The sequence below is a fragment of the Stigmatopora argus genome, chromosome 14 (genome assembly GCF_051989625.1).
Source record: "Stigmatopora argus isolate UIUO_Sarg chromosome 14, RoL_Sarg_1.0, whole genome shotgun sequence".
Lineage (NCBI taxonomy): Eukaryota > Metazoa > Chordata > Actinopteri > Syngnathiformes > Syngnathidae > Stigmatopora > Stigmatopora argus.
In genome coordinates, this window is record NC_135400.1 from 9,676,017 (window position 1) to 9,691,862 (window position 15,846).

Below are 15,846 nucleotides of genomic sequence, written 5' to 3' on the forward strand. Positions count from 1 at the left end.
CAAAATTCAATTCCTATTGTTTTTCTTATCTGCCCTGTAGGAATAACAGAAGTAAAAGTGATGTGTAAAAGAAACGTTGACTTTGACCTTCACAAGACTTTTCAGTCATGTTTTAAAGCTCTTAACACATCTTTAAAGTATAATATTGGCTGGCAACCAATGTCTAGGTCCCCCGCCTACTGCCTATCACTATTTGAGCCGCCAATGTTGTTTTTCATGCTTTTAGTTAAATTTGCCAGTGATGACACACCACTCAAAACAATTCCACATTTATTCAAATCATATTTTCCTCCAGGAAAATGCTATCTATTCACATTCTTAAAATAATTGCTGCAGTGTTTCTTATTCAAACAGTCAGACTCCTTGTAAATTCTTTACCATGGATTGTTGAATGCGATAAGCGACTTTATTCCGGTCTTCCTTCATCACCGATTCATGGAAATGGATGGTAAAAGGAAACTAGACAGTATCTTCTTGTCTTTACTATTACACTCAATTTGTTTTTGTTGTGACCAGCAGCTGTCTTTAGGTGTAAATGTACGCCAGCTGCTACCACACAACACTGTTCATTGAGCAAGACACACAACAGATGTACTCCAAGAGGTATTGAAACATGGATGGATGGAAGAAAGGCAGGATGTTTAAATAGGTGAGTATAGAAATTGCTTAAACAATTATGAACAATTCCATGTTTAGAGGAATGGGTTGGGCAGGACCGCTTTTTGTGCTCGCAAGTGTGTGTGTGTGTGTGTGTGTGTGTATGTATACTTTCAGTTAACACCCTAAACGCAATGGAAATCGCAAATAATCTATCATTGTGTTATTTTGCGGATAAACAAAGTACAATGCCTACCTTTAGAGATTTCATTCATTTTCTGAACCGCTTATCCCCACAAGGGTGCTGGAGCCTATCCCAGCAGACTCAGGGCACCAGGTGGCGGACACCCTGAATCGGTGACCGGCCAATCGCAGGCCACAAGGAGATGGACAACCATTCTCGCTAATATCTAGCAGCAATTTAAATTATGCAACAAGCCTAATCTGCATGTTTTTGGGTTGTGGGAGGAAACCGGAGTACCTGGAGAAAACCCACACAAACTCCACCAGGGATCGAACCCCTGTCAAGCCGGCGCACAAACTACTCGCCCATGCAGACAGTGATTGAAAAATCTTTCAGGATATAACTATAATTTTATATTCATTCCATGTGTAGCAAAGGAAGAAATTGTATTGTATTGCCTATTATAGCTTACCTTGGAGACACCAAAAAAAAATGAAAATGAATTTCCACAGGTGCTATTATAGGATTTCTGTTCCTCTCAACAACAGCAGGCAAAAGCGTTCTGATGCTGTGCTACTGCCCTCCAGTGATAGCTCTCTTTTAGTACTTTTCTGCATTTAGCTGTTGTGCCACTCAGCTCATGAATGAGATTCCCTCAATTGAAGTGCGTAATGAAGCCAGATAGGCTCAAAGTATAGATTCTCGCCTATAAAGTGACTTAATAGGAGAAAAATCCTTCGATGTGCTGCATCATAAGACACTTTTTTAAGACGAGCTCTGGTAGGAAGTGATGACAATAATTTTATGTACTCTTCTCTTCCTAAGATTTAAACATTTTTCTCATCAGCTAAAGTTTTAAAAGGATTCCTTAACCTGATTTAACTCGTGAAAGCTTTGAAGAATCAGTTTAGAATATTAATATCACTCAACTCGTCTCATGAAAAATAATATTATAATAATAAATGCAATGTACAATACAAATTTAGCATGCAATTGAGTATGCTGTAATTTCAACACTAATAATTTGACATTCAATTTGCGCAATTCCATTTTTTCTAAGAATGTCCATACCTTCATATTAGAAATATAGTATAAAATCAAAATACTTGCATCCAAATACAATTGGTAGATTTTAAACTTTATTTTTGAAAATATTTTTTCACTGATAAATTAACATGATCCAATCATAGAAGCTTTAATTTAGGTACAGTATGACGTCTAATTATGAAAAAGAAATCATAATAATAATATTGAAACATACTGCACTACAGTTTGTGCAGGCTTTTCAAGAAAGAGAATTAAATGGACCGCCAACTAAACTCCAATCTCAACCTCTTTTATTCTTTATTTATTATGGCACTTTTTACATGTTTACACAATTGACAAATCAACATTGAGGCTTGTGTGGATTCTTGCACAGCATTCAAAGACCAAAATAAATGTTACATTTGCAATGAAATGCACCCCCGCCCTCACAAATTACCAACCAAAAATGCGAATCCAGTAAGTCATGTTTTATTGCATTTTCCATATGATTAAAACCGAACAACCACAATACACTTGCAATTGTTTATAATTGCCAGATGGCCACGTTATACTTACGTTTATTCAATTTTTTTCAAAATTTTCTGGAGAGGAAATTCATCACCCATTTATATTTAGCAATAGGATTTGTTTGTAATGTGCGAACTGTTCAAGTAAACATTAAAATATCCCCCACCAGAAAAAAATTAAATATTCCTCAATCCATAAAAACGAATGGGGCTCCGCAGTAAACAAGTTGCATTCGTTGGCACACCAGGAGTCACATGTACAATTTTTACATAAAATACGCAAGTGGACATGCAGTTCCTCTGAAAAGAAACGAGTGGAAAAATAAACATATGACACATTCTTTTGGGTATTTACTCCCCCGGAAGCATTCTGTGATCTGTGGTGATTACAAAACATGCTACTAGATGGACTCCAACAGGAGTCGCAGTAAAGCTGACTGAGTAGTTGTCCAAGCCAGGCAGCGAGGAATCAAGCAGTTTTTCAAAGCAAACTGCCTGATAGCAAGTGCAGCAGACCCTCGAGTCCAGTTGAGGGTTAGGGGGTGGCGGTTTGGAGATGTTTTAGGTCCGAACCCAGCCGAGAGGCACCCAAAAACACTCGCGCTCCAGTCTTTCCAAAATACTCCGCAGTTCTGTGCAGGCGCTGGCTGAGTCTTCCTTGATCAGGACCCGGTCAACTAGATGTCCGTACTGGTGATCCATCTGGATTGCAGACTGGCGCATCTCCTGTAGTTCCTCTTCCTGTTCGAGAAGGGAGAAAAACTTGATAATGTTTGAAAATTTCCGATACTTCAAGGCTAGTTTGTTCTACGGCCTGTAACTCAACTACACAGTATGAACATGTTTTTGTGCTTTTAAGGCCAGCAGCTGATTGGTTAGCGCGTCGGCCTCTGGGGGCCTGGGTTCGAATCCAGGTCGGTTTGCATGTTCTGCCCAGGCCTGTGTGGGTTTTCTCCAGGTACTCCAGTTTCTTCCCACATTCCCAAAACATGTGTGGTAGGCTGATTGGACATTCTTAATTGCCCCTATGTATGAGTGTGATCATTTGTCCTTTGTTTCCTTGTGCCCTGCGATTGGTTGGCCACCAATTCGGTACTCGGACGTTTCGTCCCCGGACGTTTGGTCGACCGGACGTTTGGTCGACCGGACGTTTGGTAGAACGGACGTACGGTAGAACAGACGTTTGGTCGCCGGCTTGTTACTGTTGAAACCAGCTTTCAAAATTATAATCATGAGAGGGAGAGTTTAATATCTAAATATCTAATATCAAAATATCAAGAGTAAACTCTGTCATAACTTGACAGCGAGCGAACCCGGCTACCAAACGTCCGTTCTACCAAACGTCCGTTCGACCAAACGTCCGGTCGACCAAACGTCCGGTCGACCAAACGTCCGGTCGACCAAACGTCCGTTCGACCAAACGTCCGGTCGACCAAACGTCTTTCGACGAAACGTACGGTCACGCACCAATTCAGGGTGCCCCCCCATCTCTGGGCCAAAGTCAGCTAGGATAGGCTCTAGCACCCCCGTGACCTTTGTGAGGATAAAGCGGTTCAGAAAATGAATGAATGAAGGAATGTTTGTTGGGAAACATTATTATTTGGTGTCGGGGCAACTGACGGTAATGCGGCCTTGCTCCGCCCCTCCCGGTGAGGTGGCGGCAGTGCGTCGTCGTCTGCTCTCTGGAACCCGCGGTTTCACAAAGACCACGTAGGGTTTGAACTCTGCCGTCCGCAATCTTCTCAAAGCCTGTATATCGGGGGGAAAACACATTAGAACAAATAAAACAGTGGAGGATTGTGGTTATGTGAGCATGAGTGGTACTTGTGGATACCTCAGGCTGAACGTCTACGATGCACATTTTGTTCTTGGCTTGCACTGAGCGGATGGCCTCAATACTGGTGCCATACTGATTCTCCTTGTACTCACCGTGCTCTATGAACCTGAAAACCAGACCAAAGAACCATTTAAACTATCTGGAGTCCACATTCAGTCCAAAGTGGATGTTTTTCTTAAACTTTACAATAAGATCCACTTTGTTTACCAGCTCATACGAAGGACTTTTATAATTGTATTTGTCCACAGTAGCATGCTCAAAAGTATTCTCTGAGAATATTTCCTGCTAGTTGCCTATTAATATCAAAACTAAAATTTTCCAAGTTTTCAACTGTAAAGGTTTCGCATCCCTACTTGTTGTTGATGACATCTGTGTCAAACTGATGCTTGGTGACGAAGTGATACTCCACACCTTCTTTCTCATGAGGTTTCTTAGGCCTGGTGGTATCTGCAGAACACCCGCAAAATTGTTTAAGATTTTCGTCACACCGAAATCAAATTTGGTTCAGGAAAGTAGGGACTCACGTGGTACCGCCACAGCATAGCGATGCGGATTCTCGGCAATAACCCGCTGCTTAAGTTCATTGATCCGTGCCCCAAGAGAACCTTAACCAACAGAAACAAAATAAAAATCATTACCAACCCTAGATTGTTAAGAGGAATAACTATCGAATTAAAGTTAGCTTGACTTAAGTCACCTTATTTACTTCTGACACTGAACTAAGATTGAGCAATATGGTCTTCAGATACTGCAGCAGATTTTTTTTCTTCACAAAACTCATAGTTCTCAAATTTATGTTTTAAGCATTTGACCTTTTGCATAATCCGCCCCAAAAATGAGAATTGACCAATCATAACGTTGTTAAGGGACAACCTCCGTCGCACTTTACCATTCTCCCATTGTTGCAATGCTTATTTCTGTGGTTACTAACTCTGTAACCCAAGTCAGCTCATCAGAATTTACTTGAATTTACAAAACCTGACCTCATTAGTTGGTTCACGCAACTTACCAATCAGAACAACCAGTCGGGGCCTCTCGTTGGGCCTCTGCTGATAACGGGTCACCTCTTCGTAAGTCAGGAACTCCGACTCTCCCGTGTCAGAGCCATCGATTGAGGAGCCTTGTCGGTCTTTACGACTTAGACGGAAGCTTCTACGCAGGCCAGCTGATTCGGCGATGGTCGGGGGGGAAAGGAACAGACAGGATAAAAAAAATCACAATATCATGGGTAGTGTATAGTAAACGAAATACAATTCGATAATTGCTACTCATATCCATGCACTTGGAATGATTCAAAATGTAGATAGTCGCCAATGTGTTCCAACAGTGATTCTCAAAGAGTGGAATTCATATATACTAAAAAAAGTGTTTTTACATCCAACACTGTATAATTTGTTAAGTAGAGTTGACTTATTTTTAAGTACGGTAAATCTTTAAGAACACTTCATAGATGTAACCTTTATTGAAAGGCAGTGTCAATGACCCTACTGTTTATTATCTTACTTAAAATAATATGAAATACATTTTCACGTTTACTTTTTGAAGGACACGTTGGCTTGTTAGACGAATAGTATTCGAGTGACATTGTAATTTTGAGATACTCCGTCGTGTAAAGAGTTCAAGAAGCACTGTCCTAAGAACGAAAAGCTACAGGGCTCAGGCTGGACAGAAGGACCCGACCCTGGGTGGGGGCCCAACGCCACACCAGCAAAGTGGGCTGGTCTACCACGGTCGGGTCCACCTGTCATCCAGACGGCGGACTAGACACCCAAGAGAGGTCGGCCACCGTACCTGAATAAAATTCCCAGGAAAACACCTGACCACAGGAAGGCGCCACTGCGTTACACTTAGGAGAGACTACAACTGGTGTTAGAGCTTCACCTCATTTAGCCTCATACGTGCACACCAGGAAGGTGAACGAGCAGCAGACGTGCCTGGTAGAGTGCGCAATGCGTCCGAGGTGGCAGGAAGGCCTTCGTGGGGTGGTGGATAAGGATAAGGGTGGAATTTGGTCGGTGCTAGGGTTGGGGATATTGGAGCACTGCAGCAGATGCAGGCAGGACAGGGCGGAAGGGGGGGATTGGTTGGGAAGGCATGAAAGGGGGGCTCGGTACAGAGGTGGTATCCAAGCAGGGTACTGAATGTATGGGAAGCACAAATGTCGTTGCGTTACAAAGTGACACGACCAGGTGTTTGAAGATTCCCAATGTTAGCATTCCAGCAGGATGGAGGGAAGCGGACGACTCATGTTTGGCTGAGGGAGGCTTGGAGTTAAGAGCCAGTTTCACACTGAGTGCCAAAACTGGATTGTCTCGTGTCTACTCACCAACCTACCCACACTCCAGTAGTAGTTAGTAAATGGCATCACATTTTTGGAACAATGTATCTGATTCATTGATTCTAATTCGCACCAACTCAAACTTACAGTTACAGTTTCCCCCTATTTCTACGGCAGTATTAAACAAGCCATTTTCCATGTGTCTTTGTGAAAGAGACCAACTTGGAATTGAGGCTTTCTCGTGTTCTAAGGTACTATCACAAAACCACCCACCAAATCCAACCTTTTACATGTGTAAAGGTTGTGTGTAAATGGAACCAAATGGTCACGTTTTACACCTCTGTTATAATGTTCAATGCTTTAAGTCAACACAGGAAATAGCAAACTTCTTCAAAAACTGTTTATGTTGGGATATTGCATTGAGACTGTCTGTAGTAAATGTTCATTTCTACTGCCTTATCGCTGGGATGGCGACAGAATGGTAGTAAAGTTGAAATACAAAGGGTATATTTCCTAGAAATGGCAGAACAGAGTATACATAACCTTCAAAAACCACTTGCCTGGGAAACCCTGTAGGCTTATACAGTTCCCCCTAGAAACTTCCTCTGATTGTCTGATTGGAAACCACCACATCTTTACCTATCATACAATTTAGGGTAGGATAAAAACACCAAAAGGTGATTGGTTTTACAGATCTAGCACTCAATCCTGGACCCTTCTTCGCCAACCCTCAAGCCTGCAGCCAAACATTTGGGACCTCCCCCAGGGCCCATTACATCCGTGGTACCAGCCAAGTGCCATGAAGAGCAAGATTAGGAAAGATGCACACACTCTCACCTATGTACTGTCCATTGAAATAGCCCTCACAGTCACAGTCGTCTGTAGGGAAGTAAGCAGGGAAAACAAGGGATGGGTAAACAATACAGATGAAGGCCACCTTGTAAACACTAAAGGGGAGATGGAATAACGACTGTGTAGGAATGACAGGGTGTAAAAGTGGCAAGATGGGAGCACAATTCAATCAAACGTTCAACAATATTAACTTTACCGTTGCGTGTGATATCCTGCAGAACTGTGGACTAGTGGTTAGTAGTGTAACATCTACTCAATTATGTTATTCTGTATTATCATCTTGGTTTATTTAACTTCCTCTCACATCCCCAAAACGTGCGTTAGCCTAATTAAAGAATTCCGATTTCTAATAGGTTTGAATATGGGTATGAATGAATGAATCTTTGTGCCTTGACATCGGTCATTTGAGATGGGCTCCATGGTTGGGCAGTGATATCAAGTATGGATGCTGTCTGGTTTATTTTATAATGTTGTGCTATTCTGATGAATACAAATGTTTCTTTCTTGCCGTCTATGGAAATTTTAATCCATTTCCTTACTAATTTTCGCAGTATCAGTGTATTATGTTGTTGCAAAAAATGTTGTGATAATAGCATTATGTGAGTTGCTGTCCTTAATCCAGATATTAGTGTTCTGATCATTAAAATTAATTACTGAAGTAACAGGGGAAAAGGGCACGTATACAAAAGTCAGGTAGAATCATTATACAGTATTATTTGGCTGAGTTGTCATATACGACGTCTCTGTCAATATTGAAATATACATGCACATACAATTTTGCCTTGATTTTACTCACCTTTATCACACGCTTGGTCATCTGAGAGAGAAATGAATAAAACTTAGAACACAATTCAAGAACATTAAGGACATTGCTGGCCTAATTTTAAAAAATGGGGGCACTGTCAAAAAACATTTCTCCAGGTAGGTTAGAATGTCCTCATAGTTGGAAATAATGGTTTCTAGAAAGTAAATGGAAATGGAAACACAGATTGCTAGGTGAGCATCTAATGCAAGCTGTGAGCTGTTAAGGCAAGACACATTTTTATCACTATTGTTTCTAACTGATTCACATTACTAGAACTGACAGATATGTCCCAATTTGTATTGTCTAATTTCCTACTTCTAGTTAGAATTTGGAAGTATTTGTGTGAGACGCTAACTACCGATTTAATGCAGCGTTATTTATTTTTTTAACAGAACGGTAGACTAGTCAAAGTCTGGTGGCGCTTTGATGTGTTGAAAATGAAAATTGACATATGCTGAATTTTAAGGCGATAAAAGTCACTAATGGCAAATGTAGCAGGCAGAGCAGAAGCAGAGACCCCAGCTGGGCAGGAGGGGCAATTCAAAGTGGCAGGGGGTGGTTGCTCTCTTGCTAAGCCAGAGTGGTCTCCCCCCCGCTGTTTCTAATCGGATCACACGCAAAGCTTACATTCTATGCCGAACCCGCCCCCCAATCGCCCACGGCAAATTGAACCACCCCTCACCTGGCTGTACCGTATGTAGACAATCAATGACCAAGAGGGGAAAGTGAACTTTCTAAACTAAGACAGATAGAAATGTATTCATTTTCGTGTTATATTTGCGAAAAAGTTAACTTACAGGAAGGCGTTTTGGGGGATTTGGGATTGGGAAGCGTGCCCACTTTCATCCTGTAGGCCAGTCGTCTGTTGGGGAGGAGCATTAAGGCTGTTTGAGTATTTAGTCTAGAGGGCATCATTGTATGCAGTCTCGGACCATTCCATCAATGTTTGTGTTGCGCTTACCTCTCCTGGAAGTGTTTGGACGGGACCAGGCCGGCACGCAGGTTGCTGTCCCCCACACGCTTGGCCTGCCACCACGTAGGGTCATCCTGAGTCACTACCTGAAGGATGTCGCCCCGCTTGAAGGGAAGTCCAGCCTCTTGGCATGGCGTGGCCTTATCTTCCAGAGGGATATAGTCGAACAAGGCTCTTACGTACACCTGGGTTTGACAGATAGTATGTATGTATAAGCATAACAAGACACTCCCACGTGGTACTCGGACGTTTGGTCGACCAGACGTTTGGTCGACCGGACGTTTGGTCGACCGGACGTTTGGTCGAACGGACGTTTGGTAGAATGGACGTTTGGTAGAACGGACGTTTGGTAGAACGGACGTTTGGTAGAACGGACGTTTGGTAGAACGGACGTTTGGTAGAACGGACGTTTGGTCGCCGGGTTGTTACTGTTGAAACCAGCTCTCAAAATTATAATCATGAGAGAGAGTGAGTTTAATATCTAAATATCTAATATCAAAGTATCAACAGTAAACTCTCGAACGCGGCGACCAAACGTCCGGTCGACCAAACGTCCGGGGACCAAACATCTTTTGACGAAACGTCCGGTCACGCTCCCACGTCAATGACCCTTAATATTCACTATCCAGCATAATTCTTTTAAGACACACAAAATTGTTTAATCTTGTTTGTGATTGTCTTCAAAATGGATAACCTTGTCATAAGTAGCCATTTGACATTCTGATTGAGTTTTAAAATAATTGGACGCAAACTTTTGAGATGTGATACAGCTGTTACTGTCGTCATTATAATTGTGATTTTCAAATCATTGCATTGGGCAACATGTAGCTATTTGGCTTAAGGGATACCTAGATAATTACAAGTGGGGACAGATACCATACACTTTATAATAATCCAAAATTTATATTTAAATCGTCAACGGTTTTAATAGCTGGTTTAACAATGGCACGTGCCTTCGACAATGCTTCGGTCAGGCATGGATTGTTGCCCAGAGAAGTTACTTTGACGCTCCATCCGTGTATAATGGCCTTAAACGCCAATTATACGAATAAATCAGATCTTTGGCAAGCTACGCTTAGTGGAGGCTCACCTTACTCTCCCTTAGTCGGTCTTCCTCTTTAATAGCGGGGATAATCTTAAGTGTGATGGAGCCTTGTGACTGCGACTGGATCAGGAAAAAAAAGTTTTCATATTTTAATATGAAGAAAGAGATATGACCTCGACTCATATTGATTTACCAGTAACTGACTGATCTCGTCGGGTCTTTTGTGGACCACCGAGACGCCATTGACTTCCCTGAGTTCATCTCCTACGTGTACCAAACCTTTAAGGAACCAACAGTGGAAAGAAACACAAATCAATTCGGAAGACTCAGCCATGAAAATGATCTCTATATTTTGATGTTTTACTGTTGCAATCTTTTGCCACAACAAAGACATCCTAGATGCTAAATACCGATCAATCCCCAAGGGAGACTCAATATCACATTGGAAGGTTAGCTTTTGATCCTTTAGCCGTCGTCACCTTCATATAATCATGCCTTTTATCAGCAAAGTTACCAAAACGTCAACGGCGGATCATCGTTCTTTGGCTTCCAAAATTAGCTACAAAACCAGAAATAAGGGAGCTGAACAAATTAAAATGAAGCATAAAAAGATGGTGTGCAAAAGCCTGAGGTGCAACCCGATTTAAGTTGGTGCATTAGGGGTTGACTTAGGGTTCAGATAGGATTCACTTCCAATTTACCACTTCTATCCGCAGCACCGCCTCTCATGATACGAGCCACAATCACAGCCCCGGTCGCCTCATCCCGCCGAATCGTGGCGCCCTGAGGTTTAAGCATAGACAGGGAATCGGATGTAAATCATCACCCAATCACTTCATGTTTTGTTTTATCATTACTAACCAAAGGCTCCTTGTTCTTCACCAGACGCACAATTTTCACAGATTCCTCTTCCAGTTCGTCATCGTAGTCGTCCGGGAGGGGCGGCAAGACTGGATCGAAACTCTTCTGAGCGACAATGTCGTGTACGGACAAGAGAGCCTGGCAAGATGAACATAGCCACTTCAGGTATATTGACTACACTGCAATGTTCGTGTACCATTTTTCCCTGAACACCCATAAAGCAAGTCAAAACAAAGCACAAATAAATAAATAAAACACCAATTAAAAAGGCCAATGCCTCACTAAAGTAGCTGTACCACCATTTCCCGTTTCCCCTGATTAATATTTGGGCCACGAGACTAACCAATGGTAGCTTACCTTGACATGTGGCGATGTGAGCAGATAGAGCAGCTCCCCCTCCTCCGTATTCGTCGGTCGACTCTGCAGCTCGTCCGTTACCTGTCAATTACATACGCACGCATGAACTTCCTGTTCAGTGGTTGCTGATGGGGAGCAGGCCCAGGTCAGCACTTTTGCAAGGCCTGCAGGATGTTGATCCCAGAAAGAAATGGGCCTGGCGATGACTTAGCATTTTTTTTTTTACAACCTTTGAGCAGTTCACGTAATGCTTCTTGGCTGGAGCCCACTCGGGGTTATTAACTTCGCCAAGGATATTATTATGCCCTTTATTGTTGTGTCTGTGTGTAGTGACCGTACATCTTCGGCTAGAGAAGAGACGCTCTGCAGGACAGGAGTTGGACTCTGCCTCTCGTACTGTCTCAGTCTCTCGTGGATCTAGAACCGTAAATGTAAATATGCCGCATTAGAGTTGTATACAGCATCAAAGGTGATAAAAAAAAAGTGCTATAATAAAATATATCTCAATACAGCACGCCCAAATTTCGATAATATTGCATGTTTGCCTATGCTACATTTTAAATAAGGATAAGAAATTGACATTGAGTCATATGGAGAATTTTAGAGAATATAAATTTGAATTTTAAAGATCCTTTAAGGTTAAACTAATATGAATACATTGTTGGAGGTTGTTAACAACACCGATGAATTTGAATGCATAAAATTAAATTAATTCACATGAAATAAGGCTTTTGTCTTCACCCATTTTAAACTGAAAATTTCCATCTTTAACATAATATATAAAACAGTGAATGAAATCCACGCACAACTTAACAATTAAAGAATTTCTAAATATTTTTTATTAAGGAACAAATGTCAAATTACATCATTAGCAGCCAAGGTGTTAAAATGAGTACCCCAATGGGGTTAATATGTTTCAGAAAAGCTGGACATAACATGAATTGCTCTGTAAACACACGCTTTGTATTCTAGGTGCAATATCAAACATGAACCTTCATCAGGCATGCCAAGCTCCTCTCGCTGAAAACATCCTTAAGGAATACCATGTCCTCCTTGTGGTTAGCGTCGGGCCTTAACTGCGAAGTAAGAAGGGCCAATGTCTCGTGGAGCCCTTGGAGAAGGAAAAAGATGATGAAGGAACATCACGAAGGATGCTGCAATTCTACTCTCAGCGTCTCATCTCACCTGCTCCTGCTGTGAGCACCGGCATGGCTTCTTTCAGGGATCCTCCAGGTAAGGAGGAGTAAACCTAGTGGGGGGAACGTGGAAAGTAACTCTCGCTCAGTGGGGGGGACAACTGTGTAAGTCATTGATTTTAATGAGGAATGATAGAGAAATGTGGCATGCAAACAGTTTGCATGAGTCCAGTATAGGAGCAGGTTTTTTTGCAGACTCAACGTTTGAAGCATTTAAACTTGTTAGGAATTGTAGAAACAATATAAGAGCAACATTGTTGAGTAGAATAAATGGATAGCCAATAATAATAATCATTCATTCATTTTCCGTGCCTCTAAGTATGGTTATGAGGTGGGGTACACTCTGACTAGGTTACCAGCCAATCCATTAAAAATAATAATAATAATAATGATGATAATAATAATAATAATGTTGATGGTGATGATGATGATAATAATAATGATGGTGATGATAATGATAATAATAATAATAACAATAATAATAACAATAATAACAACAATAATTACAACAATAACAATGATAATAATAATAATAATGATGATAATAATAATGATGATAATAATAATGATGATAATAATGATGCTGATAATAATAATGATGATAATAATAATGATGATAATAATAATAATATAAATTGATTATAAAGCACCATTGTTTAAATGCATTTCAGCATTTGTTTTTATTCTATACAAGTCGTACCATGAAATTTGGTTATTAAAATATGGCAGGACGTCTACGTCAGCAGCTCTACAAATAGACTCAGACAATTTCTGGGTGGCGTTCCAACAAAAATGACGTGCTGCGCGCTCAAATCTCATTAGCAGCTTATCGGGCGAATCACACAAACATGATGGCGCTCACCCGGGCAGATGATTGGACAACGTATTTTCAAAATCACAGCTTAAGAACAACGACCCCAAAAGTGCTCATATTGATTTAAATAACAACTCAGACAACACAGAGGCCAAACAAACCGAATGTATTCAGCTTTAAAAAAAAGAAAGCTTCTCATAACCAAAGTTTTTATCCATTTGCCATGCCAACATTTATCCTCACATAATGTGTTAGTGTTGTAAAATGTGTTCCAAGTGTCATCGTGTGTAACACCACACAACAATGGCCCTGTTTTGCTTGCGTATTGTTAGCGGCATTGCACCAGAAAAATAAATAATAAAAGTCAAGCTGTTCTTTGCTGGCAGTCTGCTAAGATTGGCTACAAATTCTGATATTCCATTGCTACTATACATATTCATTTGTTACACATTTGTCAGCATTTTGCGCAAAATGATGTTTTTTTAATTTAATTGAAACATTTTTATACTGTCGTAGCATGAGTTAAGTATTTTAATAATACTGCCTACTATACTGTAACATTGACAAAATAGAGTGATTTGAGGTAATATGCGGAATCTTAAATTTGGCAAAGTACTGTTCTAATGCCAAATTGAGATACTATTGTAGAAGGATTGTATCAGAAAACATAATATAGAGATAATATCATAATTTTATACTATAGCTACAATGACAAATTGTCAGTGTTGATCATCATAATTTCATAGTTAATGTAATAGGCATATTATAGTGTGATATTTCTAGAATTTAAATTATTCAGTGATAGCTAACCGTATAGTTGTACAGTCTCATAGTGTTTAATATTGACTCGTTGGTGGTCATGTTGGTATTGATGATAATTTAGCATAATATCTTCTGATTGAATAAATAACGTATCATTGTAAAAGTGATAACATCATTAACAAACGATGACATCATTGACAAAGTACTGTGAAATTATTGAATCACGAAAAGAAACAGCATTATATTCAAAGTATTGTATTACGATCAATACTATTGTACCTGGATGATATTTGTATTATTTATACTGTATATTATTTAGCCTATCGTATTATATTATGTCACTTTCAGTACCGTTGACGTAGGATCAAATTGATGTTATTGTATCATAATGCCATCAATAATATATACAAAGTATCATGGTGATATCATAATACATTTGCATGAGATAGGCGGACAAATTATAAAGATGACATATCATCATAAATTCAGCTATAATTTCAAAATATTGCGATATTTGTCCTTAAATCTACCTGTATACGTATCATTGACAAAGAATCCTGATGGAATGCTATGCTATTTTGATATTGCTAACACATTATCAGGCTTTTATCTCCAAATATTTGCAATAATATCTATGCAAAGTACACGCCGTAAAAAAAAACCTAAACCTGGTGTACGTGCCGCATCATCATCATCATCATCATCATCATCATCATCATGATGGTGGTGTCTGACAGGAGGGCGTGGTCCTTGCACCCAGTCAAAACCGAGGGAAACTACTGCGCCCGCTTTTATGCTGGCATATTGATGCTATCCCATCCCCCGCTAGACCCCCCCTTTCCCTTCCCTGAGCAGTATCACACCGCTCTTCCTACCCGGCAGATGGAAAGCACACAAAAAGGGAAAACAGCGGGATGAAGGGATGAGGGAGCATCCCATCTGCTTCTCATCGGCGCCACTCAAAAGGCTAAAAAGCATCCGACACGAAGCGTCCGTCATACCTTCTTTTTCCTCTCGCCGTCTGGAGCCGCACTGTTTAGCTGCCTGCTCTTCCTTCTTCCTTCTTCCTTCCTCCTCCTCTTCCTCCTCTTCTGGCTGCTGTGCTCACAAACCTGCTGCACACTTGGACCACCACCCCTCCTTTTTTTTACGCCCCTCCCTCCACACTGTCATTCTCTCTGTCATGCTGCTGAATAGAGACATAAAAGAAATACACTTAATAGATTCTTTTTTTTTAACATATTCTCCAATTCAATGAATCATTTTGTGTGCGCATATATACACATTTAAAATAGGAAATACATGAATGACTTCTTTATTAATCCCAATACACAAATCTTCTAACATGAAGTAAATGTGTGAAAAAAACCAATCTAAATGAACTCAACTACATTAATTTTTGCAAAAAGGATACGTTAACTCTTTCAGTGCCATTGACAATGATAGGCATCCAACCATGGCTTTTCCTTCAGGTGTGAGTTTAAATTAGTGTTTTAAATAGTTGACATCCAATCCATTTCCAACTGGGAGGTCTGGCAGTGAATGTACAGTATAACAACGCAAAAATATTTTTATACTGTTTACGTATTCTATTACAGGCAAAGGAAAAATCATGAAAATGTGAAATAACATAATTGCTTCAAATAACTATTGCTACTTTATTCATACCAATACCATCAATGGCAGCCATTGCGTTAGTATGTAGTATACATGATAATTCTATTGTATACAT

General features: G+C 40.4%; 2 protein-coding genes across 5 annotated transcripts in view; one reads left to right on the top strand and one right to left on the bottom strand.

Moving 5' to 3' along the window:
- Positions 1-15,846, top strand: part of asic2 (acid-sensing (proton-gated) ion channel 2) — a 162,236-nt gene that overhangs the window by 112,194 nt on the left and 34,196 nt on the right. The window contains exons 10-12 of one of the 2 annotated variants that reach the window (XR_013304912.1): positions 517-649; positions 11,010-11,150; positions 12,315-12,575. The gene's annotated coding sequence lies outside the window, so the exon portion shown is untranslated. The remainder of the gene's footprint in view (positions 1-516; positions 650-11,009; positions 11,151-12,314; positions 12,576-15,846) is intronic. The other variant, XR_013304913.1, reaches the window with a different exon arrangement.
- On the bottom strand, positions 2,102-15,242 carry mpp3a (MAGUK p55 scaffold protein 3a). 3 transcript variants are annotated; one of them, XM_077619166.1, is made up of 20 exons: positions 15,116-15,242; positions 12,528-12,591; positions 12,335-12,453; positions 11,682-11,759; positions 11,343-11,423; positions 10,986-11,123; positions 10,826-10,907; positions 10,318-10,403; positions 10,170-10,244; positions 9,068-9,264; positions 8,904-8,968; positions 8,098-8,118; positions 7,287-7,328; positions 5,963-6,028; positions 5,181-5,336; positions 4,696-4,776; positions 4,525-4,618; positions 4,169-4,277; positions 3,955-4,083; positions 2,102-3,075 (listed from the first exon to the last, which is right to left on the bottom strand). In XM_077619166.1, exons 2-20 carry the CDS (start codon positions 12,550-12,552, stop codon positions 2,896-2,898), a joined length of 1,824 nt encoding a protein of 607 aa, XP_077475292.1. In that variant the 5' UTR covers positions 12,553-12,591; positions 15,116-15,242; the 3' UTR covers positions 2,102-2,895. The 3 variants fall into 3 exon arrangements, with proteins under 3 accessions (XP_077475292.1, XP_077475293.1, XP_077475294.1); XM_077619167.1 differs by lacking the exon at positions 5,963-6,028; XM_077619168.1 differs by lacking the exons at positions 5,963-6,028; positions 7,287-7,328.

Excerpts from the sequence above, each read along its gene's own strand:
- mpp3a (XM_077619166.1), bottom strand. The coding sequence starts at position 12,552 with ATGCCGGTGCTCACAGCAGGAGCAG. Across the intron at positions 6,029-7,286 it reads TTTCAATGGACAGTACATAG|TCTCTCCTAAGTGTAACGCA; the intron begins GTGAGAGTGTGT and ends CACCAGTTGTAG. Across the intron at positions 5,337-5,962 it reads TTCCTGGGAATTTTATTCAG|CTGGCCTGCGTAGAAGCTTC; the intron begins GTACGGTGGCCG and ends TCGCCGAATCAG.